The following is a 22,929-nucleotide window of genomic DNA, read 5'->3' as shown; positions in this document are numbered from 1 at the left end:
TTTTTCAACAAGTTGATCATAGTTTAGAAAAAAAACAATACATTAAAAGTAAGTGGACACACAAAAGAACGATTATACAGTTGTGCTTACGATTATTTATTGTCTCTCCTGCTGGAGGCCATGCTGCAACTATTCCAAGTGCCACATGTAACCCATCTGGATGTTTTCTCATGATTTTCATAAATCATAAATAAAGGGTTTATTATTATAATTTATACTTATTATTATTTATTATAAATTAGCAATGCAATTTCAATCAGAATTTCTTTAATTAGGAAATTCATTTCTCATGAACAATTGTATTGTTTGCTTTGACATCAAACATTAATTTTTTTTCTTTCAGCTTTATTTGCCAGACATGTGTGCACATGCAAAGAATTTGTCGTCTGACTGCGTCGTTATACCTGTCGTCCCGATGTGTCGTCTTACTGCTTCGTTATACCTGTTATACCTTAAGTGTCAATTACACTTAAGTACCTATAACTAAGTGTAATTGCTGTTTATATACTATTTTGTTCAGTTATGTTTACAGACTCGCTGTCCCACTCCCTACACTCTATACAAATTTGGAGTGAAAATCATACAAATACAATCATTTTATGCACAATTTTATGTACAGTCAGTCATCACATCAAGACGACTGGTATAACAACGCAGTCAGTCAACACATTAGGATGACTGGTATAACAACGCAGTCAGATGACACATCAGGGCGACAGGTATAAGTGTATATATAGTCATCCCTCAAAATAATGTTCGCCATGACCCGTCGGGGGCTCTTTACCTTTCACCGCGTTCACCGTCTTGGAGGAAAAATAACCAGACAACAAACGCCCACAACCGATATAAACCATATTCGAACACTTAAAACACAAATAATTAATACTGCGCCAGGGAAGACAACTTAGAGGTACGGACTTTAGACTTACTGATCTAAAAACTAATACCAATCCGAAAACAGGGTCCCTCACAAGGAAAAAGCAGTCATTGTCGTGGACAAACTGTGCATAAAATGACAACTATTTCGTGACAGAGATGTTACCAATTACTCTTCTAGCAATCCCCCCTCGACATTTCACCAGACACAAACTGTGAACCATCTGAGGTCACATCCGTAAACAAGACCGTCCCACGTGAAGCAGGGCGGAACATACCATTTCGAATAAAGGTTCTACAGTGTACAAAAGCGTATTACATCAACATTCCCGAACTGAATGTGTGATCTTAGTCTCATGTTCCACTTTAAAAGTAATATTTCTATCAAAACACTTGATTCTGCTGTGACAAACCTTTTGTTTGCCCTTGCTTGACAGTTAAACACCCTTTATGTATGAAGTGGTTTCGCCTGTTTGTCCTCGGAGCTAGCAGGGGTAACGAAGGACCTTTAACAGAGAGACGAGCTCTACCCGGACGACAACGACCAATCTCCATTTGGCAGCTTAGCTATTTTTGCTGTTAGTATCCCTTTCCGGAGACTTGAATGAGGTAAGAGTCATTTTAGTTCAGCACCTTTTATCTTCTTAAACTTGTAAATTAGTCGGCTGGCTCTGTTTCGTCAAGTTTTACGTTTCTTTTGAGTTTGGCTTTGTTGTGGAGCGGAAACTTGGTTAGGGTCGTCGAAGGTTCCAGAATAACTTCTAGTTTAAATGTAACCCATTTCTGGATTAACATTCGTTTGTTTGTACCAGACCGTTCGCTCATGTAACAAAGAGTGTCATGTAAACGCTGCCATACTGTAAACAGCAGCGACGAGGTGACAGCTATCCACAGCAAATGTCTTTTACAATAAAAGTGTTCTTAACCAATTTCTCTAAATATACTCGATTTGTACTTGGTTGTTGTTACCAGAGCGTTTGATTAAGTAACAACAAGTAACAAAGACTGGTATATAATCGCTGCCATACTATAAACAGCAGTGACAAGTTGGCAGTCAACTACAACGAATTGTCTTTAGCATTAAAAGCGTAATGCATCCAGTATTCCTGCACTCTTTGTTTTGGCTTTGGCTAGATCAAAGTCAAATGTGCTATTTTAAATGTGCATGTTGTTCTTGTTTTGGTCTGCTGCTCAGATCACGTGTACCCTATTCTTACGCGTGTGTGGATATTTTTTTATCCATGTGCACAGCAATGTAACCAAACAGTTTCCATGTAGGGGTGAGAGACAGGAAGCTGCAGCCAATACCGACAGTCCCCGTGTAGTAAGCCCAGCCCCCTTGATCCTCTGCTTTGTTTACATTATACTGCAGTGAAATCTGGATCCCAGAAGGCTGTCTTTGTTTTTGTAACAGTATGTACCTCATATCAGAAGACGTGCAAATAAAGGAATAACCTTTACTGTATATGCCTATATGACAATCATCCAAAATTACTGGGCAAGTTATGCAGATATTCATGCAAGTATATATAGAACATTGCATTCCAGTACTGTATTTTAAGGTAAACTCAATATTTTTAATCAATCAAAACAATTTTTAATATTTTTTATTCACTATCATAGCATGTTTGTCAGATGTATAGGTTGTTATCTTTCTGTTTTTGCAGTACGGGTGTTATATCATTTTATTTTACCTAACATCCAACCTACCTAAAGAGGATTTCTCATGATGAAGCAGCAGATGACAGAGTACACTTAATCCGTAATCAGTTTTCTGGACTGTACAACTCCCCCCATCCCTCTAGATAATCTCTGAAAATTGGCCTACTGGGTTTGCTCGTGACCTAGCTGTCAAGTCTAGCAGATGATGTAATGAATGAGCCGTGGACGCAGCAGGGGTCGGTGGAAGTCACTCACGCTCCCCCACACCCATCCTCACCCCTTGGGCTATCTTTAAACCAAAAGAGCAGCGAGGGAGTGTGCATTCATTTTTGGCAGCAGATAAGCGAGCACAGGGACAGGAACACCCAAGGGTCACTCTGCCAGCACTGTATGTCTGATATGATATTAGACAGACGCCTACTTAATAAAAGGTGTTACAGTAATCAGGATACATTTTTGTGTGTTTTTTTAGCTGAAAGTGATGATGATAAAAACACGTGCGTGGATGAAAGACAACACAGGTGTAACAGGAGCTTTTGACGGTTGAGAAGCACCTCTGTTGTCCGGTGTCGCTCTGGAGACACAGTCGATCGACCCGGATACAGTGTCCCTTTATCCTCAAGAGAAGCAGGCTGTTGTTTGTGGAAATAGGCTCTGTTTTCGTCCTGCCTTTGTCAGCCCCTGTGGCAGTAACCACATGCTCAATCATCAAGTGTTTTCCAATGAATTACCTCATGCAATTCATGTTGTTATGTTGCCAATTAGAATTGTGCAATAAGGCATATGCCTTAGTTTCCATGGAGTCTGGCCCTGCCAACTGTTTTATTGAGTGGTGTTGTTGTTACACTGCCTCCTCGGCAACAGCGACGTCTGCTTAGGTGGAAAATAATAGTCTCTCTACCGCTTCCTCTAACAGGTAAAACTCAGATGAAGCTTACTTAAGTTGTTTTCTTTTCAGTGAACTTTGATTCAGCTGCTCATAGTTTTGTTATTGTCAGCAAATTCTTTTAAAAAAAACAGCAACAATGCTTTAGTCTACCTGTCAATACTCTTCCATACTCTATCTGTGTCTCTCAGCTCCAGTCCTTTTGTTGTTTGAAGTAATAATCTTGAACATTTTAATTTAAATAAATGTCTGTTAAGTTACTATGTATCATCGAATGAGGTAACACAATGGTGATTGAGCCTATAGCACACTGATGAAAGCAAAATTATGGACTGCGTGTCTGGTGTGACTTTCACAGAAAAAATCACAAGTGGCGCCCAGTTAGTGACACGTTTTCCATCAGCCAGCAGTGGTTGGTCTGCCAGAGAGGGTAGGCGGAGCTAAGCGGCTGCTTTTCCAGTCTCCGCAAGTGTTGCGAGTAAACAGTAAACAAGAAAAGATCGATGACAACAGATTCAAAAATAAGTGAAAATCCAAACAAAAAGAAAAAAACTCGACGCTCAGATGAAGGCAAACAGTCTAAAAAGGAACGCGACCGTCAGCGAGGAAAATCAAGAGTTACAATTGTTACAAAGGGAGCCAACTGTCAACACTTTTTTTATCAGTTGAATAAATACATATGGGAGTGACTCTAAATTAAGTACCATACCTTTTGTCTTGGAAATTGTCACCTAGTGCAACAAGTCAGCACATGCATCATACTTAATAGTTTTTATAACACAATGGAGGTCTGTGATACTGGAAAAAAGGTATTGCTGACTTTACTAAGAAGTAAAGTACAGATGTAAAACTATTGGAGAGATTTGGATATTTTTGCAGTTCATGTTGGGGACAACTTAGATCTACAGCTTTCTTGACAACAGCTTCCAAACAAGGGAGGAATGATTAACTTTTTTAAGTTCCTGTTAAAGTTAAATGATTATTAACCTATGACTTGCTGAAAAGTTCGAGTTAGACAAAGTGTTTGAAAATCATGTCTCATTTCCATCTCCTGTTTGCAGCTGTGACCCAAGATGCCTCTAAAAAATGAGGGACCTGCCTCCACATCCAGCGGCGAGGATCAGAGCAGCGATGTGGAGTCTTCGTCAGAGCGCTGTGACAGCGTGACGTCGGCCAGCGACCTCGACTGTTCCCGGGAAAGCTTCACGAGCGACTGCTCCAGCAAGCATTGCTCGCCCTCCTGTGAGTTTGCTCACCGGACAACCTCTGACTTTAGCTTTAACTCCTATTTGTTTTTTTTTTACAAAGTTTGTTCAATCTTTTGCTCTCACAGCAAGCCCACCCAAAACTTTAACCCTGGATGAGGTCATGGAGTCTGCCAAAGACCTGTCAAATCTCAGCATCGCTCATGAGATCACTGTGAACCCTAACTTCCGTCTGGAGCTTAACACCCTACCTCAGGACAGGTAAAGTATGAAACAATGCATCCAATTATTTTGCATGCTCAACGACAGAAGTACCACCATCCTTGCCAAGATAAAAGCACAACCTTTTTTTTTTAGCTTATGGAAGTTGGTCAGAGATAACGTGCACAAGGCCTTCTGGGACATCCTGGAGTCCGAGCTGAATGACGACCCGCCTGAGTACGGGCAAGCCATCAAATTATTGGAGGAGATCAGAGAGGTCAGCACACATTTTCTCTAGATCTGTAGAAATCCTTTGGCTTTACTGCAGCAACTAAAATGTAGAATCATTTTCCTTCTTGGACAGATCTTACTCTCATTCCTTGTTCCGGGTAACAACCGGATGAGGACCCAGATCGTGGAGGTGCTGGACATGGACCTGATTCGTCAGCAGGCTGACAACGACGCTGTAGACATCCAAGGGCTTGCCTTGTTTATCATCAGCACCATGGGCAAGTTTTGCGCACCTGTCCGGGATGAGGAAATCAGGAAGCTCCGCGAAAACACAGATAATATGGTGACACAGTTCAGGTAGGAGCACACTTTGCCTTTAAAGCATTTATTTATTATCTGTCTCAAAGAATGCATTCATTTTGTGAGCTCAGTTTTTAGCGACTTATTCACCGTGGCTCTTCTTTCTGACACACCAGGGAGATCTTCCGTGTGCTGGACCTGATGAAGGCGGACATGGTCAACGTTACGATCAGTAATCTGAGGTCTGTGTTGCACAGGCACGGTGTCGAATATGAGAGGGCGAGTTTTCAGAGCATCCTCGACAAAACACCCAGTAAGTTGGTTTCACTATTTCTATTGCCATCGAGTTACAAAGCGTGTTATAACTAAGGGATAATGCCCGACGAGGTGTTTATTATCAGGAGTTTATTGTTCTGGGATGAACCATTTATTTCGCGAAATAAGACCACTAATTTTTGTTTTCATGCATTTAGCAATCACAATCTACTGTTCTTTAAAGGGGCCGTATCTTTTGAATGGATGTTCTCATATTTTGCATGGGTGTCACATTTTTTGGGTGTTTATTGTTCCCAGTGAAAACTGCATAGTTCCGTGTTTTTCCATAGTTACATTTTTAAAAAGGTCGCCTCTGAAATAGGCTGTTCAGAACTGCTGCAGGTTTCTACGTAGGACCTTGCTTTCTCTGAAATCAACCAATCGTCATTCACCACCATTCACCTCAGGCTGCCTTCTTGCACTAGTTTGTAGTTAAGTCGTTGTCAAGATTTCAACTTACCATTCCGATACCTCCTGGTGATTCTGGCTCGTACATATAAGGCCGAATAACTGATCCTAGAGCAGCCTTGTTTTCTACAAACTAGGAGTGACCCCACCTGGGATTGCTCGCTCCAAATACTGTCAGCCAATCGTGGCTAAGGTCTGACCTTTGAATGGCAAAACGCCTTGTTAGTTTCAGGAGGTAGGAGAGGCTACTGAAAAATAATACAATTAAAATATGTATACAATTTTTAAAATGAAACAAACTTTACCAACGTGATTCAAAAACACATTGAAATAATAGAAAATTGATTGCATAGCTAAAATATGTCACCTTTTAAAGCTGTAACTAAGTTTCCCTGGTCTTATAAATACCGATGAGGTTTAACGCAATGGAAACATTGTTCACAAAGTAAATAGGCCGAGTCTTAGATATGACCAGCATGAGGGTTTTTGTGGTCTTTGTCTTTCTGCGTCATTTCTATCGTCTTATTGCTGTATTTTTATGTGTTTTATGAATTTTTATGTTTTTTACAGTTTATTCCTGTGTGCTGTTCTATGCATTTTACTGTTGTAATGTTTTTTTTAAATGTGCTATATAAATAAAGTGGATTGGATTGGATGATTTGGCAGCTCACACTCTGTACTGTTGACACAAAGTAAATATCATATCATATCAGTATGTAACTCCCTCATGGCTGTAATAAGATGCTAGCTTGTTAAAAAGTTGCATTAAATTATCTGAAATTATTTGACAACCTGCAGCCAATCAGAATTGAGTATTCACCAAGACCATGGAATTATAAAAAACATACTCATGTTAATTTTGTTATTTGGCCAGTTAAATATTTTTCCAGGCCACACTGTTAATGAAGACTAAACTTCCTCAGGTGCTTTGGAGCACACCACCTCGTGGATAAAGTCAGCACTGGAGGAGCTGCAGTCGGCCTCCGTCCCCACAGAGCAAACTAAAGGACAGCGAGTGGTGCCCGGGCCCTTCCAGGTCATCAACACTGCCTTCCTCAGCCTCCTCACATGGGACTACAGCAAGAGTCCTCTACCTGAGGTGAGTGTGATTTGAATTTGTGTAAGTCCCTGAGAGGGAATTTTATTATCTCTTAAGTCATTATATATTCCCTTTTTTAGACGTTGATGACTGATGAGACACGTCTGCGAGAGATTCAGTGTCAGCTGCAGCGAGTTCAGGCGGTGAATGAGGTGCTGCTCATCGTCTACAGCACCATCGGAGGGCCCATCCAGGGTCTGTCTTCACTGTCTGACCGTCTGAAGAGGATGACGAGTGTGCTGTTGGACGGGATGCACAGCCCGTCAGTTCATATTTTGTTTTAATCTTAAATCCACAATCTGTATAAAAACATACAATAGATCATCACTGATTTTCATGCTCTTCTTTCTGTAGGGGCTTTAAGCTAGAAGAGGCACTAGAGGGCGTCAGTGCTCAGATCTGCTGTGAGCTCAACAAGTCTTTGACAGAGAGGGGCTACCCTGCACTGAGCCCAGCCCTGCAGGACACACTTAAAGGCCAGATCTGCAGCATCACTCAGAAGGACAACCCCATCCGCACTCTTGTTGGTGAGTAAAATAGAGCATAAAAGAGTCATATGCATTGGTGGGAGTGGCATTGTTAGCATTGTTAGCAGAGTACACCAGGTTTGTTTGGCATTTTCTAACCTGTTATATATTTCTCTTTGTGCAGAGGATCGGGTGCACCAGTACTTCACAGCGCTCATTATCGCTCCTAAACCCGAGGTCAAACTTGAACAGGTACCAGCCGGCCTGACTGCCATCAAACCTGAACTGGCGTTGATCGGAGCTAAATTCAACTCCCTGGTGGACTACAACAAAATGGTCTATGGACCTTTCTACGCAGATATCATCAGGAAGCTGTTGTTCAGCAACAACCCACCAGCAGCAAACCCTCCTCAGGACCTCCCTCAAGACTCCGTCACCTCCAAATAAAACTAAACTTTGGCTCACGCGGCCTAAGGAGTCTCTTTGCTAGTCTTAGCTAAAGCTAACGTACTACAACAGCTAGTGCTTTGCTTAGCCAGTGTGTTGCCTTCAATGTGTGTAGTTTTTATGACTACATTTAGCAGCGAAGGCTATGCAGTTAAGGCACCATGGGGTCGACATTTAATGTGACCTGCGTTCTTTGTTATAGATGCTCCTGAATATGTTCTCCTGTGAACATTTACATCTACAAACCAGAAAACCAGTGTTACAACGATCCGTTTCTGGACCTAATCATGATCCCTCATTTTAGATAAGTCTACAGTCAAACTCCTAGAGAAAGATCATACCCTTAGTATGTCTAAAACATACAGTAAAGCTTTATAAAGCACAGACGAGAAAGATTATATATTTAAAGACGTAGCAGAGTAGCATATCAGATTCTTTACAATCACAATGTTATTTATCTAAGGTAGCTAACATCTTTACTACAGTTAACTATGACCACCTTTTAGCATTTTTATGCAGACCATGAGATAGCCCTTTTCCTGTGGAGTTGGTCCTTTTGATTGTTGTCCCTTTAACTTTTTTATCAGCCTGAGAATTAAAGTGTGTGTTCTGTTTAATCCACTGATGTTACTAAAGAGCACAAAAAGAAAAAAAAAGTCAATATTAAAAATAATGGTGGTGATTTTGACTTTGCAAAGAAAGAAAATGAATTGTCTGCATGAGTCGCTTTGTGTTGGAGTTAAGTCGTTTTTGTTTTTACTTGAGTAATTAGTTTGAGTATCTGTCACATGTTGTTTGTTCTATACTTTTACTTATCGCTGCCAGTGGAATACTTGTTTTATTGATTCAGTCGTTATGTTTGTTACATTTTGAGGTACTGTAGTTTTTACAGTATTGCTGTGTTGGCTGTTAGAACCTGTGGGGAAGTGAAAGGTGCTGAACTCAAAAGTGATTTTGAGAAAATTTCCAATGGACTGATTATTGTTCAGAGAAAAGCAGTTATGTACTTATATAGAAGTTTACATGAAAATGTGAGAAGTTATTGTTCTTCTTTTTCTGTAATACAATTAATATAAAAAAGAATAAAAAGAAATTTAAACAATATATGGGAATGTGTATGTATATGATGCACACACAAATATACACACAGAAAAAATAACCTTAATCGTTGTATGGAAAATAAATGATTTAATGTACAAAACAAAAAAGACATGGAAAGTCAGGTACATTAAAGCCAGAATAAATAATATTTATACAGAGGGATCATTTGCATTCACAGTGAATTAATAACATTTAGAATTTCAGAAAATGTGATTTATCTGTCATGTACATCTCTGATTAGATAATACTCCTTACTAAGGAAATACTGACTAATGCCATATCTGTTTAATCATTTTTACTTAATATATGTAGTTTTGAAATTGAAATTCACAGACTTCTATCATCATATTTTTTTTAATTTAGATCTGTTGTTTGCATTTAAACATATTGATTTGTTCACAGCAATACACAGTTAATCTACTTACTCATAATTGCATTATCAGTGTATTACACTGCACTATGAAACAAACATCCCCTTAGCTCATGCTGTCCTGAGAACAATACTGTAACTAGGCAGTAATGTTACCTTTAAATGCAGTCAGGAAATCTTACAATCAAGAACTTGTAAACAAAAATGAAGACGACATTAATACAAAACGCAGTATAATATTCAGCTAATCCAAAGCGTTGAGGCTTCGTCACAGATTTAGCAGAAGCAAGAACACTTATGGTTCAAGAAATGTCAGATTAAAAAATGCCAAAAGTATTATATATATAAAATATATAATATATATAATATGTAATAATATAATAGATTATGTATTTTTAGCTGTAGCGCACGACAGCTTTACACCGCTCAAGTTTACAAATTACATTTCCGCCATCTAACTTTTTATAGTGATATTTTGTCATTATTATCTGAGAAAAAAGCATTTAAATAAGTGAAGTCATTTATTTCCGAGCAGATAAGTACTCCGTGAAAGCAACATCAGTTTGCCCAGTTACCAGTTGTTACTTGCATGACCTCATCAGTCACGTGGTTTAAATCTCACCACGCTATTGGCTGTTTCACACCGGGGTGCTTGTTTTTGTTGTGAAGCAGGAAGCTCAGTTTCAACATTGGGCGTGTAGTGTAACGTCAACACAGACATAAACGTACAATTTACTCATTGAACTCGTCAAAACACGACTTAACCTTTTAACCATAAGCAGTAAAAGAAATTCCTCCCTCGTGAAAGAAAAGAAGATATTCGTAAGTATCTACTGTACGTTTTTTTCTTTGTTTAATTTTCCAGCAGTGGGAGTAAACTTGTCCAGACAAGTATTTAAATGAAAAAAGTGTGTCAGACAAACGTTAGCAAGCGATAAGACGAAGGTAGCGATAAACTATGTAAGCAGACTTAAGTTTAGCTCTGACTTGCAATATTCTTTTTAGTTTCACATTCAGTGTCAGACATTGAGCTGTCAAAAACTGCTCGTATACCATATTGTTGATTTAAGCTGTTGTTTCCAATAAATGAATGAATCAACGTAAAATAAACCAGACCAGTAAGCTAACTATACGTTGACTACTTTACTTGAGAACAAAATGTTATTAACTCTATGAAATATCACTTCTGTATTGATTAGTTACCTTACTTAAGTAAGGCCTCTATGAACAGCTGTTATGATCTTGTAGTTTCACTTTTATCATCCTGTTCCTCAATTTCGTTTTATGTTTTGGTCACACAGTAACAAGTAGACTATATCAACTTCTCTGAAAGTAACTTGCATAATTTAGTGATTAATCGTTTACTCTATAAAATGTCCCAAAATTCCCATGGTTAGGTCATCTAATTATTTCAATATTCCATATTTAGCTCTAGTCTTGTTCTGTCTCCTTATTAATTTACAAATATTGACAGCTCAAAGTTTGATAGTTTTTGCCTTTTAATTGGGAATAGACAAAGGAAAAATCCTAGGAATAGAGGGGTGAAAGTAAGAGGGGAGACTTGCAACAAAAGTTTGAACTTGAACCTGAGATTTCTCACTTACATGATCAGTGCTTCAGACTCCTCATGCCACTGGGACTCTCCAAAAAAAAGAAAAATGTTAATACTGCAATATTTAAGGATATTTTTCACAAGGCAATAATGCACTTCCCTCTATCTTGTCCATTAGTAAGCATTCAACAGGACACTGCATGGTTGCAGCGTTGTGCCGAGATGGCGTTGGAGGAAATGGCGCGCAGCTCTCTGCTGCGCTTTCGCCACAGGCTGGAGCAGGACATCAAGCCCTCCTACCTGATGGACCACATGATCAGTGATGATGTGCTGACAGTGGATGAGGAGGAGAGGATCAGGACCCGGGTGAGCAAAACTTTCCTACATAATCCACAGATTTAATCAGATTATATTAGTATTTTTTTGTTTACCCACAGTGATTTCATCAACCCATTTTTTTTAATACATTCTTGCCTCATTTTCCTCCACTTGGATGTTGGCAATGTCCATGTAGTGAGTCAACTTCCCCCTGATTCACTTTCCTCACCTTCCTTCTCATCTGCTGCTCTCAGAGTCTTTTAGCAATTAGCTGGCACTGATTTTTATTATCATCCCATTTTTTATCTTCACCCTTTATCTGAGTATAGCACAAAGAATCACAGGGGTTTTTATTTCATGCCTTGGTAATGTGGCGCTGACCTTTGCACCTGATTTCCCTGACTGATTTTATTTTATTGTCTATAAATATGTTTGACTTGCTCTAAATGCTGAGCCGTGCAGGATCCCAAACAGTAAAACACTGGCTTCTCTGACTCAAGGAATATTGGCACATTTTATTGTACATTTTGTTTCATACTTTACTTTATTTTATCACATGGTTGGTTGCAGATATTTCATTCATTATTAGACTCACTGTTAAAACATGCACTGTCTAAGTTATGGCAAATTATCAGTGTCTTCACCAGCTAATGTTTCTCCTTCTCTGCAGCCCAACAGGAAGGATCAGGCTGCTGCCCTGCTGGAGCTGCTGCTGAGGAAGGACAACCGTGCCTACATCTCTTTCTACAACGCCCTGGTCAAAGAGGCTTACTATGATTTGGCCAATCTGCTTCATGCCGACCTACCGCAAACGTCACCTGATAAACATAACGGCTCCTCTGATGGCTTCACATCTTATGGTGAGAAAGAGGAGGATGTTTTCAACAGTGACCGTGTTGTAGTTAGAAGTGTTGGGTTATTACAGGCTGTGTCAACATAATGTATCTGCCCTTATTTTCTTAGTTCTTGTAATTCTGCTCTCCTGATGTCTGTCAATGCTTTTCTTGTTTGTCTTAAAGTTCAGACAGTGCTCAGTGAAGGCGGCGTACCACAGAGACCTGTCGTATTCGTCAGCAGACCAGAGCTCGTGAACCGCGTGAGGGAGAAACTCTACCGGCTGCAGAAGGACCCTGGCTGGGTCACTGTGTTTGGCATGGCTGGTTCGGGCAAATCTGTCCTGGCTGCAGAGGCTGTCAGACACCATGGACTCATTGAAGGTCAGTGAAAGGCTGACTCTTTCTTATACTGATTATCACCTTACCCTCTCACCTCTCTGTCTCTTACCCCTCCTCCCGCCTTCTTCCGCAGAGTGCTTCCCCGGAGGCATCCACTGGCTGTCCATCGGCCAGCTGGACAAACCAGACTTGCTGGTGAAGATCCAGTCATTGTGTTTCCGTCTGGAGCAGAGCCTGGATTCCCAGTCCCTCCAGCGGCCACCAAACTCTCTGGACGAGGCAAAGGAGCGCCTGCGCTTCCTCATGCTGCGCAAATATCCCAGGTTACTATTTGCTCAGATAAACATGATGTGCTTTTTAGATGTATAGAGCTGTTCTTCAAGTTATACTTAACGAGGGGCAAATGGGTTCTTTGGTTTCTGCAGTTATAGCCAAAAAATATGATAGAAATAGAAATAAAGACAAAAGTAAGCAACTACAGTTATAAGAGTTTAAATCTTCTATTTGTGTTCATCTTTTTTAGCTCTAGCCAATAAAGGTGCTGTGTTAAACACTGTTTTTTCACGTTCTTGTCTCTGATCGATCTTCTCTTTCTGTTTGGGATTCAGATGTCTCCTGATTCTAGACGACATCTGGGACAGCACTGTGCTAAAGGCGTTTGATATCCACTGTCGGATCCTTTTGACCACCAGGAATAGAAGCCTAGCTGATTCTGTTAGTGGTATGTACCCTATTTATTCAAGACTATATTCACATTCAAACATTTTTGCATAAAACCTCCTCTGAGCTCTGTACTTGTGCTTTTATTTTGTAGGAGCTAAATACCAGGTGGAAGTGGAGAGCGGTCTGGATGAAAACAAAGGACTGGAGATCCTGGCTCTGTACACTCAAACCAAACTCAAGGGACTTCCTGAAGAGGCTCGCAGCATCGTCCGAGAATGCAAAGGTACGACAACGTAAACTGTGATACATGCAATCTAAAAATGTTAAATAAAATAAAATAAAAATATCTGATTATTTCTCATTGGATTGCACCCAGGTTCTCCCCTGGTAGTGTCCCTGATTGGAGCTCTGCTCAAAGAGAAACCCGACCGCTGGCGTTACTACCTCTGCCAGCTGCAGCAGAAACAGTTCAAGCGCATAAAGAAGTCGTCGTCCTATGACTACGACGCCCTTGACCAAGCCATGGCAGCTAGCATCGAAGTCTTACCCGAAGAGCACCGAGAGCTCTACAAGGACCTCACTGTTCTGGAAAAGGACATCAAAATCCCTGCAAAGGTTTGGCTACCCAAGACGGTCACATGTTCTCCTTCACATAAGAGAATGGACAGGCTACAATGTTATTCCTTCTTCCAGGTGCTGTCCATTCTGTGGGACTTGGAGCCGGAGGAGGTGGAGGACATTCTCGAGGAGTTTGTCAACAAGTCCCTGCTTTTTGTCGACAGTCACAATAAACCCTACCTGTACTACCTCCATGACCTGCAGCTGGACTTCCTGGTGGAGCAGAATCGCACCCAGATCGAGGTTAGTCTGGATACAAGCAACTAAGAAAAGATAGAACCGTTTGATTTGTAGTAGGGCATGTTAAAGCCACCTGTTTGTGACTTATTTTGAATTTGGACACATTATGTGTTTCAGAGCCTTCACGCTAAGGTGGTGCATCAGTACCAGCAGCACTACAGAGATGGTCCTCCCACGTCCGGAGATGAGGAATGTCTCTACTGGATCAGATTCCTGGCCTTCCACATGGCTAAAGCCAACCTCTCCCAGGTAACACACAAAAATTGAATAAAAAATTGTAATAAATGTGCTTGAAAACTAACTACATTAGTTTTTTGAGACATGGCAGATTTGGCAAGAAAGTGTGATTGTTCCAACGTCTCTGTCTCTATCTTTTTTTCTGTCTCCCTCTCTGTCTAGGAGCTCTACTCGCTCATGTTTTCTCTGGACTGGGTCAGCATCAAGGCCCAGATAATGGGTCCAGCTCACCTCATCAATGACTATGTGGAGTGTGGACCCATTCTGGACAAAGAGGTAAGGAGTCAACAAACTTTACTCGATGCCAGGGATTAGTCCCTCTTCAAGGTAAATGCAGGGTTCAAAATCCATCTGTTTTTATGGTGACATTTTGAGTGATAACAGTGTAAACTAACATAAACAGTGTACATGCAGTTGACATTATTTCGTGCGTCTTTTCTTCCCCTCTAGAACAGTGACGTACGCAGTCAATTCCAGGAGTTTCTGTCTCTGAACGGCCACCAGCTGGAGCAGCGGCCTTTCCCAGACGTGGTGCAGCTTGCCCTCTCGCAGCCACGCACCTCTGAGGTCTACAGACAGGCTCTGCTGCAGGCGCAGGACCGGGCCAGCAGGGGGAGACTCTACTTTGACTGCCTGTATGCAAGCAATTATTTATAATTTGTCTGATGTGTGATTATCTATAGATACAGTTATGGCTGCTATGTGTAAATTGGCCAAAAAACAGTTGCATTAAAGTCTGCAGTTATTGTGTCAAACATGTATGCACCTGAAATAACATAATGCAGTAGTGACAGATTGTCTCATATCAAGCTAATTAATGAGATAAATGCATTCAACTTGGTCTTCTACATGTATTTGATCCACATCCAGTGCAAAAACAGAACAATAGCCCGTATATTGGCCTTATATTCAGCCTCATTATACATATTTTAAAAATACATGACAGTAATCGTGATCAAAGGCTGTTTTTCCCAGGTTGAAATATTATTCACGGGGTTGTTTTTGTGTAGGAATGAGGGCAGTGTGGAGGGTCTGTCCCGTTTGGTGCTCCAGCCCCACCAGGGCTCCATCTACTCCGCCTGCTTCTCCCACGACGGAGCCAAGATCGCATCCTGTGGAGCCAGCAAGACGCTCAAGGTATCGCAAACAGACATGTTTCTTTGACTGTACTTATGTATTGTTTCCATGGAGACCAGATGCTGGGATGAATGGAGGGTGACCTACTTTTATTGCTGGGGGTGATTTTGAGAGGAAGTGAAAAGGCTGCATTGTTGTCAGTGAGACTGCATTCACTTGAAATACACAGCTATTGTATATTTGTTAGAATATTTAGATTTCAAGGTTTGGTGTTATTTAAATTGTTTTTGTTTGTTTCTTTTTAGTACAGTATAGTTTGCACAGTACTTTACTATATATACATGTTGTTGTGTAACTTTGCATTCAGGTGTTTAAAAGCACGTCAGGTGAGAAGCTCACAGAGATCCAGGCCCACGATGACGAGGTCCTCTGCTGTGCCTTCTCCCCTGATGACCGTCTCATAGCAACCTGTTCCAGTGACAGGAAAGTCAAAGTAAGCAGATAACTCTCCTAAAATCCAGCGTTCATTCGTTAATTTTCCATCATTAATCATGTGTTACTGAAACTGTATCTGGTAGGTGTGGAACGTGGAGCGAGCGATGCTTTTAAGGGTCTTTGAGGAGGAGCACGAGGAGCAGGTCAACCACTGTCAGTTCACCAACACAACACGGCGCCTCCTGCTGGCCACCTGCTCCAACGACAAGATCATGAATGCCAAGGTGTGCCAGAGTTTTTGTCCAACACAGAAAGGCCCTTCTATTTTTTCATACTATCTCCCTCCTTCTAAGTGTGTATTTTTGCCTTACATTACACATTAATCTGTCTGTTTTTCTCACTGTATATTTCTGCTTCTGCAGCTGTGGAACCTCAACAAGCCGTCCTCCCAGAACACAATGTTTGGCCACTTTGAGCCGGTCAACCACTGCTGTTTCTCCCCTGATGACAACTACGTGTCCACCTCGTCTAACGACGGTACCCTAAAGGTGACCGCCATTAAACTAGATACTTGTAAAGCTGTTCTTTTGCACTTGATTCATGCTAGTTGGACGCACTGTAACATTTTTATTGTTCTTTTTTTAGTGCAGAAGGTCATGGATTTCAAAATAAGAGTTCTTATAGAATATGTTTTCTTTTACTGAGTTTGTCGTGTTTTTGCACGTGCGCAGCTCTTCCAGGTGTCGTCTGCCAATGAGTGGAAGACAATCAACGTTAGAGACATGTTTGCAGAAAGCGATGAAGAGGTCCTCGTCAAGTGCAGCACCTGGACGGCTGACGGCAAACGCATCATATGTGCAGCCAGGAATGCAGCTCTGGTGAGCATTTTTGAAAGGGTTTTAAAGGGTGTATTGACATTTTACTGAGTGGGTATTGTTTTGTTGGAGTGCAGAATGTCTTGTCGTACATGTCCGGGCTGCACAGATAAAAATTAAACACCACAGGGTTAACTTTGTCCTCGCTGCCCTTGTTGTTGGTCTGTTGTTTCCAGAGGAGGTAAGAAAAGAGAGGCTGTCTTTCAGAGAGTCTCAAGAGTGTGTGTCCTGGTTGTAAATGTGAGCCTCCACCTCTCCTGAGCTTTCCAAATCAGTCAGTCCTGTAATCAGTCTGTCTGTGTCCTCTACGTCTTCTTTATTCATGCGTATGCTGGCAGACAACCCAAACACTGAAGAGATTGTTTCTTTAAGGAGAGTTTCAGCTCGCACGTTTCTTTAGGTTTTTATCTTCATGCAAAAGATAGTCCAGCATAGAAATTTAGATATAATATAAGCTGGTTTCTTTCCTAGACTGAGTGGACTCTTGTTTGTTGTCTCTCTGTTGCTGTTATTCAGGTGTTTGACGTGGAGACATCAGACATGTTGCTGGAGATCAGAACGAATCGTCTGAGTACGGTGCAGTACTGTCACGCCTGTCCTACCAGTAACCTGCTGGCTATTGCGTTCTCAAACTATGCTGTGGAGGTACATTACACACTTATTTTATACTGTATATAGATATACCTGTGAGTAAGTATAAAGTGGTATATATGTGTGTTTCTTCCAGCTGTGGGACTTGGAGGCCAATAAAAAGATGGCGGACTGCAGCGGTCACCTGAGCTGGGTCCAGCGTGTGCAGTTCTCCCCTGACGGCTCTCAGCTGCTCTCCTGCTCTGACGACCAGACTGTCAGGGTAAGACTGACTCAGTGTGGAAGACGCATCAGTGTTTGAGCTTGAACAGACACTGTCAGTATTGTTCTAATTACCTCTTGTGACTGTAAAAATGAAGCTAGTCAAACACTGAGAATAACAAGGTGACTATTTGCATGTCAGTTGTTGCACTCCACACACACTGCATTAGCCTTTTCTCCCTATTATTGAGGTTATATAAACATGGATTGTGGCTGACTCACTGCTCCCTTAAACAAAGCAAATTTACTATAAACAGCCTGAAAACATTAACTCTTCAAAAACAGTGTTAAAAATGTTTTTGTAAGATGTTTTTAAAAGATTGACACCCTAACCAGTAAATAAAACCATCCCAACAAAGCAGCTTTGGGAGAGCATGTGGGTGAAACTGACCTATTTCTGAGGAAAAAGACCCACCTGTCCTGTTTTTCCATCTCGCTCTGCTGAGGCATTACATCACCAGCGAGTGTGTTTGTGCTGTTAGGTTATCAGTATCTGTCTATTACATTTTTGTTTGGCACTTCAAACTGAATTTCAAACCTATTTATTTCTACAGACGGGTTGTTCTCATCAGGTAAAAGATTAATAAGAACTAATTTATCAATGATTTTGTGTGTATGCGTGTGTGTGAGTGTGAGTGTGTGTGTGTGTGTGTGTGTGTGTGTGTGTTTTATATTTTGAGCATTCAACTAGTTAACTAATGCTATTTATTTATATTTATGTATATATGTATACTGTATGTATATGTGTATATATATAAATGTGTATGTGTATGAATGTGTATATATGTATATGTGTGTATATATGTGTATGTGTATATATATATACACACACATGAACACACATATACACATATATACACATTTACATATATACACATACACATATACACATTTACATATATACACATATACATACAGTATATATACATAAATACATAAATATAAATAAATAGCATTAGTTAACTAGTTGAATGCTCAAAATATAAACACACACACACACACACACACACACACACACACACACACACACACACACACACACACACACACACACACTATAATTAAATAGTTAAATTAATTATTTTATTAATTAGTAGAGATTAGCTCCCCTAGACCCAAAATAGATTCAGCAGATTCCAAGCAGCAGGAGCAGCTTACCTAAACCCCTTTTCCCCCATTTCAACACGCACAATATATCAAACACAACAGTTAAATTACAAATGTCCCATAGGAGTTTTTTCTTGCTTTGATACCTGTGCTGAGGTTAAATAATTAGCTGCAGCTCTTCACTGAAATGACATATTGTTGTTCTCTTGCCTGTTTCCTGCAGTTATGGGAGACTAAGAAGGTGCACACCTCCTCAGCTGTCTGCCTGAAAAGAGACTCTGACGTTCTGTTCAATGATGAAGAAATCATCGTGTCGGCTGCAGACAACTGCAACAGACTGCAGGTGAGCAGGAGGGAGAGTGAGAGGGGACTGAATGAATAAGTACAGACAAATATAACTGTGCTGGGATGTGACTCTATCAGGCTGTCATGGAAAACAATGTGTGTCTGTGTGTGTGTGTCAGGTGCGTGAGGGCCGAACAGGATCAGTGCTGTTCCAGTCGGAGGAGATGTCGTCCAGGATCAGGTGTACGTGTATGTGCAGGCAGCCCTCTGCTGTGGTGCTGGGTCAGGAGGATGGAACAGTACAGGTAACACACATTCGCCCTACAGTGCGTACTGTATGTGTCTGTGTATGTTATCTTTACCCTTTACTCTAATGCTTACTCTGGAACGATGAGACTTCCTGTTTCCCCTTGCTGCCAGTCTTTATGTGCTCAGCTAATATCCTCAAGGCTCTGCTCTTGTGGGGATAAGGATGTGTGTTCAAATGTGCGTGTCCGCTGCAGCAGGTGTTTTTCAGACGTGAGTCATGAGCTCTGACATGAGCGGTGTCATTTCCCTGCAGTGCAGCGCCCTTTTTCTATCCGTCCTGTCAGCTGTACGTCAGGTCAACTCAGAACTCGTCTTTCATCCTCCCGCTCTCCTCACTGCTGCCTCTCCTCTAACTTGCGATTTGTATTCTCAACGCTTTTCCCCCCTTTTGCCATTTCCATACATTACCATCTCTGTCACATGTTGCTATCACTTCCCTGTTTTGTTTTGTTTATCTTCCATCCTCCTTGTGTTCTGTCTGTCCCCTCTGCTCTCCTTTATCTATGTGATAAATTGCTGTTTATGCGCAGAGGATTAGGTCCTACTCTGCTATCAGGCAGGTGTGTGTTGAGCTTGTTAGGTGTGTTTGTACGAGTTTTTAGTCTTTTGTACTTTTTGAAATTCCTGAACGTTACTGTCCTATATTAACACACATGCAGGCAGTCCCCTTACATATCCATGCCGCAACCAGGGCAGCACAATGACTGTATAAATAGATGGATGATGCATCTCCATCTGCTCCCATTGTTCGAAATTGATGCCAAAGTAGCACCCATGATAGGCGCTGCAATCTTGCGATGGTGGGTGGAGCCGCCGTTGCCACTTCCGCAAACCAAAACACACACTTAACTTTACGAAAAGACTGTAGTGATTGTTTTAGTTACGTCTCCTCTCGCCGTTCCTCCGCTACTCTGCTAATCCAGAACAGATCCGCTGCAGGAGCCGGATTTGTCAACAGAGCTGTCAATCATCCTTTTTACAGCATCAAATAACTCATTAAAACTAAACTTGTCAGAAAAATGAACACTTGGACATAAATCAGCATGATAAGAACTAACTATAATGACAGAAACCATGTTTGAGAACATTTCATTTAGTGTGTATTTTGATTTTATAGTTTGACTCATGTCCCATCTGTTAACATGGAGGAGGCGGGCTTTATGAGCTATACTGCAGCCAGTCAGCAGGGGGCGATCTTGGCTTCGCTTTTAGGGAGCTGTCATGTCGTCTGTCTTTTTATACAGTCTATGGGGCAGCACCCTACAGCAGAGAGCAGCTCTAATTAATGAAAAGGTCCTGCAGTCATAATGAATACAGGCGTTAATGAATTTAATTACAGCTCTCATCCCAACCCCAGAGATATGAGAGGAGGGGATAAGTGGACTAGAGGACTTAAAGACGCACGCGTGATTCGTCATTTCAGTTCTTCAAACTGAAAGGAAATGAAAAAAAGCATTGGAGAATAATGCGAAGTTTTGACCATGTATAGAAACTTCTTCTTCTTTAGTTGCCTCAGAAGTTGCTCTGAAGTGAACTCAATGCTTGGATAAGATTCCTGAACCAGTAGTGTGACATATTCAGGAGAGACATCACAATGTTAATACATTACTGGATATCAATAGTCAGTGCTGCAGCCATGTTTTCTGCACAGACAAATCAAGTACTTATTAGTTTGTGTTTAGATGATATTTTTTAACACCTTATCACTTCCCTCCTGCAGATTTAGACTCCTCTTTAAGTGCTTTATAATCACCATGTAGTCCACAGCTGTTGTAGTCCCCAGAGCAAACACCAGAGGGAGCCCTGGTGTTAGCTTAAGTATTCCTGATGTCAGTGACCACTGCAGTGGAAAGCATTTATTTCCCTTTTCCCTCATGAGTTCTTTCAACCAGTTAACTGGAGGAAAAATATCTGTAATAAATGATCTGCTTTAGTGTCAGTCAAACAAACCGGCTTTGCACTGCTAATGTGTAAAATAACTGACTGCAGGACAGGAGGGGAAGTTGCTGTGTGTCTCCTTGTTGAAAAAGTGCTATTGTGAGTGTGTGTGTTCTGTGGCAGGCAGCAGGGCTAACAGCTAGTCAGGCACTGAGGAGGGTCGGCTGCAGGATCCGGCGACTGCTGACCTTCTCCAAAGGGTTTATTCTGGCTGTAGGGCTTTGCACAGGCAGCGTGCAGGTATGGTAGGGACAGAGTAATGTGTGTTTGTATGTGTCATCCAAATATACACAGGCGGTGCTTCAGTACCAGCTCTCTACTTTTATCAGTTTTTCTTCGAGTTCTGCGTCCTGTTTACTCCCATGGTGGAGGTATTTAAAACAAGTGGTCCCTCTTTACATTAGCCAGCTTTTATATTTGCTTATTTTGTTTATCAAACACCCTGAGGCGCCCTCCCTCCCTAAACCATCCCAGAAATCCTTGAGCCGGATGTGTTAAGCTCTCCAAAGTGCTCTCTCCCAGGCTTTGAAACTTCGGCATCTCTCAGTGCGCAGAGCTTTGACAAACATGGTCGGCGTGCCCCGAGGCTTGTTCTGCACAGGCATTTCAACCCTCTCCGCTGAGATGTAAATATTTTAGTGGCTGCTCGAATCCCAAACGTAGCCGGCCTTTCTTTTTATGCTTTCAAAACTACAGGTGCTGTGCTGGACTCGACCATTTTACGAAGCATTTTCCCATGAGATTTATGTGCTTTATTCCCAGGTCTTAAATCAAGTTGAGTGAGTGGTTGATTGCTTTTATATGACTTTACTAATTTATTCTTTGTGCAGTTTGCAAAGAGGCAGACTTTGGATATTTTTTGTATCACTTTAAATCTCATTTTGAAGGTTAATTACAAAAATGGAAGGCTTCATAAGTACCATAAAAGGTTTTCGAATGTCTCACCTCATAATACGGTAATTAGCCTTTTTTGTAACAGTCATAGATTAGTACAATAGGCTGGTCTTAGTGATAAGTCTTCACAGAAAGCGACAGACAGTATGTACAAGACTATAAGTGCCATGCTAGCGCCTCTGTTACCTAGCATTAAGCTCAAAACAATAGACTTTACATAAGAAGTGGACGTTGGTTTCATAAGTGAAGCTAATACGAAACTGCCTTAAACCCTTTTCACCCTTTTGTCCAAAAATGGTCACTTCTGGTTGCAAAGGTGGCCATGGCAAAAAGTGCAGTGGTTAGTGCTGTTGCCTCACAGCGAGAAGGTTCCTAGTTTGAGTCCTGGTTCGGACAAAGAGGGGTCTTTCTGTGTGGAGTTTGCATGTTCTCCCCGTGCATGCGTGGGTTCCCTCCGGGTGCTCCGGCTTCCTCCCACAGTCTAAAAACATGCGCGTTAGGTTTATCAGCGAGTCTAAATTCCCATAGGTGTGGTTGTGAGCATGAAAGGTTGTCTGTCTCCATGTGTCAGCCCTGCCCGGAGTGTAACCCCGCCTCTTGCCCAATGACAGATGGGATAGGCTCCAGCCCCCCCGCAACCCTGAACAAGATAGAGAGTACAGATGGATGGATTTCTATGCAGTCCATGCTAAAAGCCTAGCTGTGCCCTTAGCATGCTAACCTACTTACAATGATAAGGTAGTATTTTAGATGAGTACAACTATTCTAATTATCACCCAGTTAATT

General features: G+C 41.3%; 2 protein-coding genes across 2 annotated transcripts in view; both read left to right on the top strand.

The window, feature by feature from the left end:
- The first annotated feature begins 1,414 nt into the window (after positions 1 to 1,414).
- Positions 1,415 to 9,158, top strand: tcp11l2 (t-complex 11, testis-specific-like 2). The gene is made up of 10 exons (XM_069671319.1): positions 1,415 to 1,485; positions 4,486 to 4,666; positions 4,758 to 4,890; positions 4,987 to 5,107; positions 5,195 to 5,418; positions 5,538 to 5,674; positions 7,008 to 7,183; positions 7,264 to 7,445; positions 7,538 to 7,710; positions 7,835 to 9,158. Exons 2-10 carry the CDS (start codon positions 4,498 to 4,500, stop codon positions 8,095 to 8,097), a joined length of 1,578 nt encoding a protein of 525 aa, XP_069527420.1. The 5' UTR covers positions 1,415 to 1,485; positions 4,486 to 4,497; the 3' UTR covers positions 8,098 to 9,158.
- A 1,116-nt stretch (positions 9,159 to 10,274) lies between these two features.
- Positions 10,275 to 22,929, top strand: part of apaf1 (apoptotic peptidase activating factor 1) — a 50,374-nt gene continuing 37,719 nt past the window's right edge. The window contains exons 1-21 of the mRNA XM_069670954.1: positions 10,275 to 10,390; positions 11,299 to 11,486; positions 12,109 to 12,298; positions 12,458 to 12,655; positions 12,747 to 12,936; positions 13,222 to 13,334; positions 13,428 to 13,559; positions 13,653 to 13,891; positions 13,970 to 14,137; positions 14,252 to 14,383; positions 14,534 to 14,647; positions 14,822 to 15,006; positions 15,382 to 15,508; positions 15,816 to 15,941; positions 16,027 to 16,167; positions 16,306 to 16,431; positions 16,615 to 16,761; positions 17,275 to 17,403; positions 17,486 to 17,611; positions 18,941 to 19,060; positions 19,182 to 19,307. Coding sequence (XP_069527055.1) covers positions 11,343 to 11,486; positions 12,109 to 12,298; positions 12,458 to 12,655; positions 12,747 to 12,936; positions 13,222 to 13,334; positions 13,428 to 13,559; positions 13,653 to 13,891; positions 13,970 to 14,137; positions 14,252 to 14,383; positions 14,534 to 14,647; positions 14,822 to 15,006; positions 15,382 to 15,508; positions 15,816 to 15,941; positions 16,027 to 16,167; positions 16,306 to 16,431; positions 16,615 to 16,761; positions 17,275 to 17,403; positions 17,486 to 17,611; positions 18,941 to 19,060; positions 19,182 to 19,307 — 2,973 coding nt within the window. The 5' untranslated portion in view covers positions 10,275 to 10,390; positions 11,299 to 11,342. The remainder of the gene's footprint in view (positions 10,391 to 11,298; positions 11,487 to 12,108; positions 12,299 to 12,457; positions 12,656 to 12,746; positions 12,937 to 13,221; positions 13,335 to 13,427; positions 13,560 to 13,652; positions 13,892 to 13,969; positions 14,138 to 14,251; positions 14,384 to 14,533; positions 14,648 to 14,821; positions 15,007 to 15,381; positions 15,509 to 15,815; positions 15,942 to 16,026; positions 16,168 to 16,305; positions 16,432 to 16,614; positions 16,762 to 17,274; positions 17,404 to 17,485; positions 17,612 to 18,940; positions 19,061 to 19,181; positions 19,308 to 22,929) is intronic.

This window comes from Semicossyphus pulcher, unplaced genomic scaffold, assembly GCF_022749685.1.
Source record: "Semicossyphus pulcher isolate SPU_LCO1_2020_fin unplaced genomic scaffold, fSemPul1.0.p SCAF_20, whole genome shotgun sequence".
NCBI classification, from domain to species: domain Eukaryota; kingdom Metazoa; phylum Chordata; class Actinopteri; order Labriformes; family Labridae; genus Semicossyphus; species Semicossyphus pulcher.
This window is presented reverse-complemented; position numbering and strand designations above follow the sequence as displayed.

Bases quoted from the DNA above. Each gene is read 5' to 3' on its own strand.
- tcp11l2 (XM_069671319.1), top strand. From the start codon at position 4,498: ATGCCTCTAAAAAATGAGGGACCTGCCTCCACATCCAGCGGCGAGGAT. The intron at 4,667-4,757 runs GTGAGTTTGCTC...TTGCTCTCACAG, and splicing joins CAAGCATTGCTCGCCCTCCT to CAAGCCCACCCAAAACTTTA. The intron at 7,184-7,263 runs GTGAGTGTGATT...TCCCTTTTTTAG, and splicing joins GCAAGAGTCCTCTACCTGAG to ACGTTGATGACTGATGAGAC.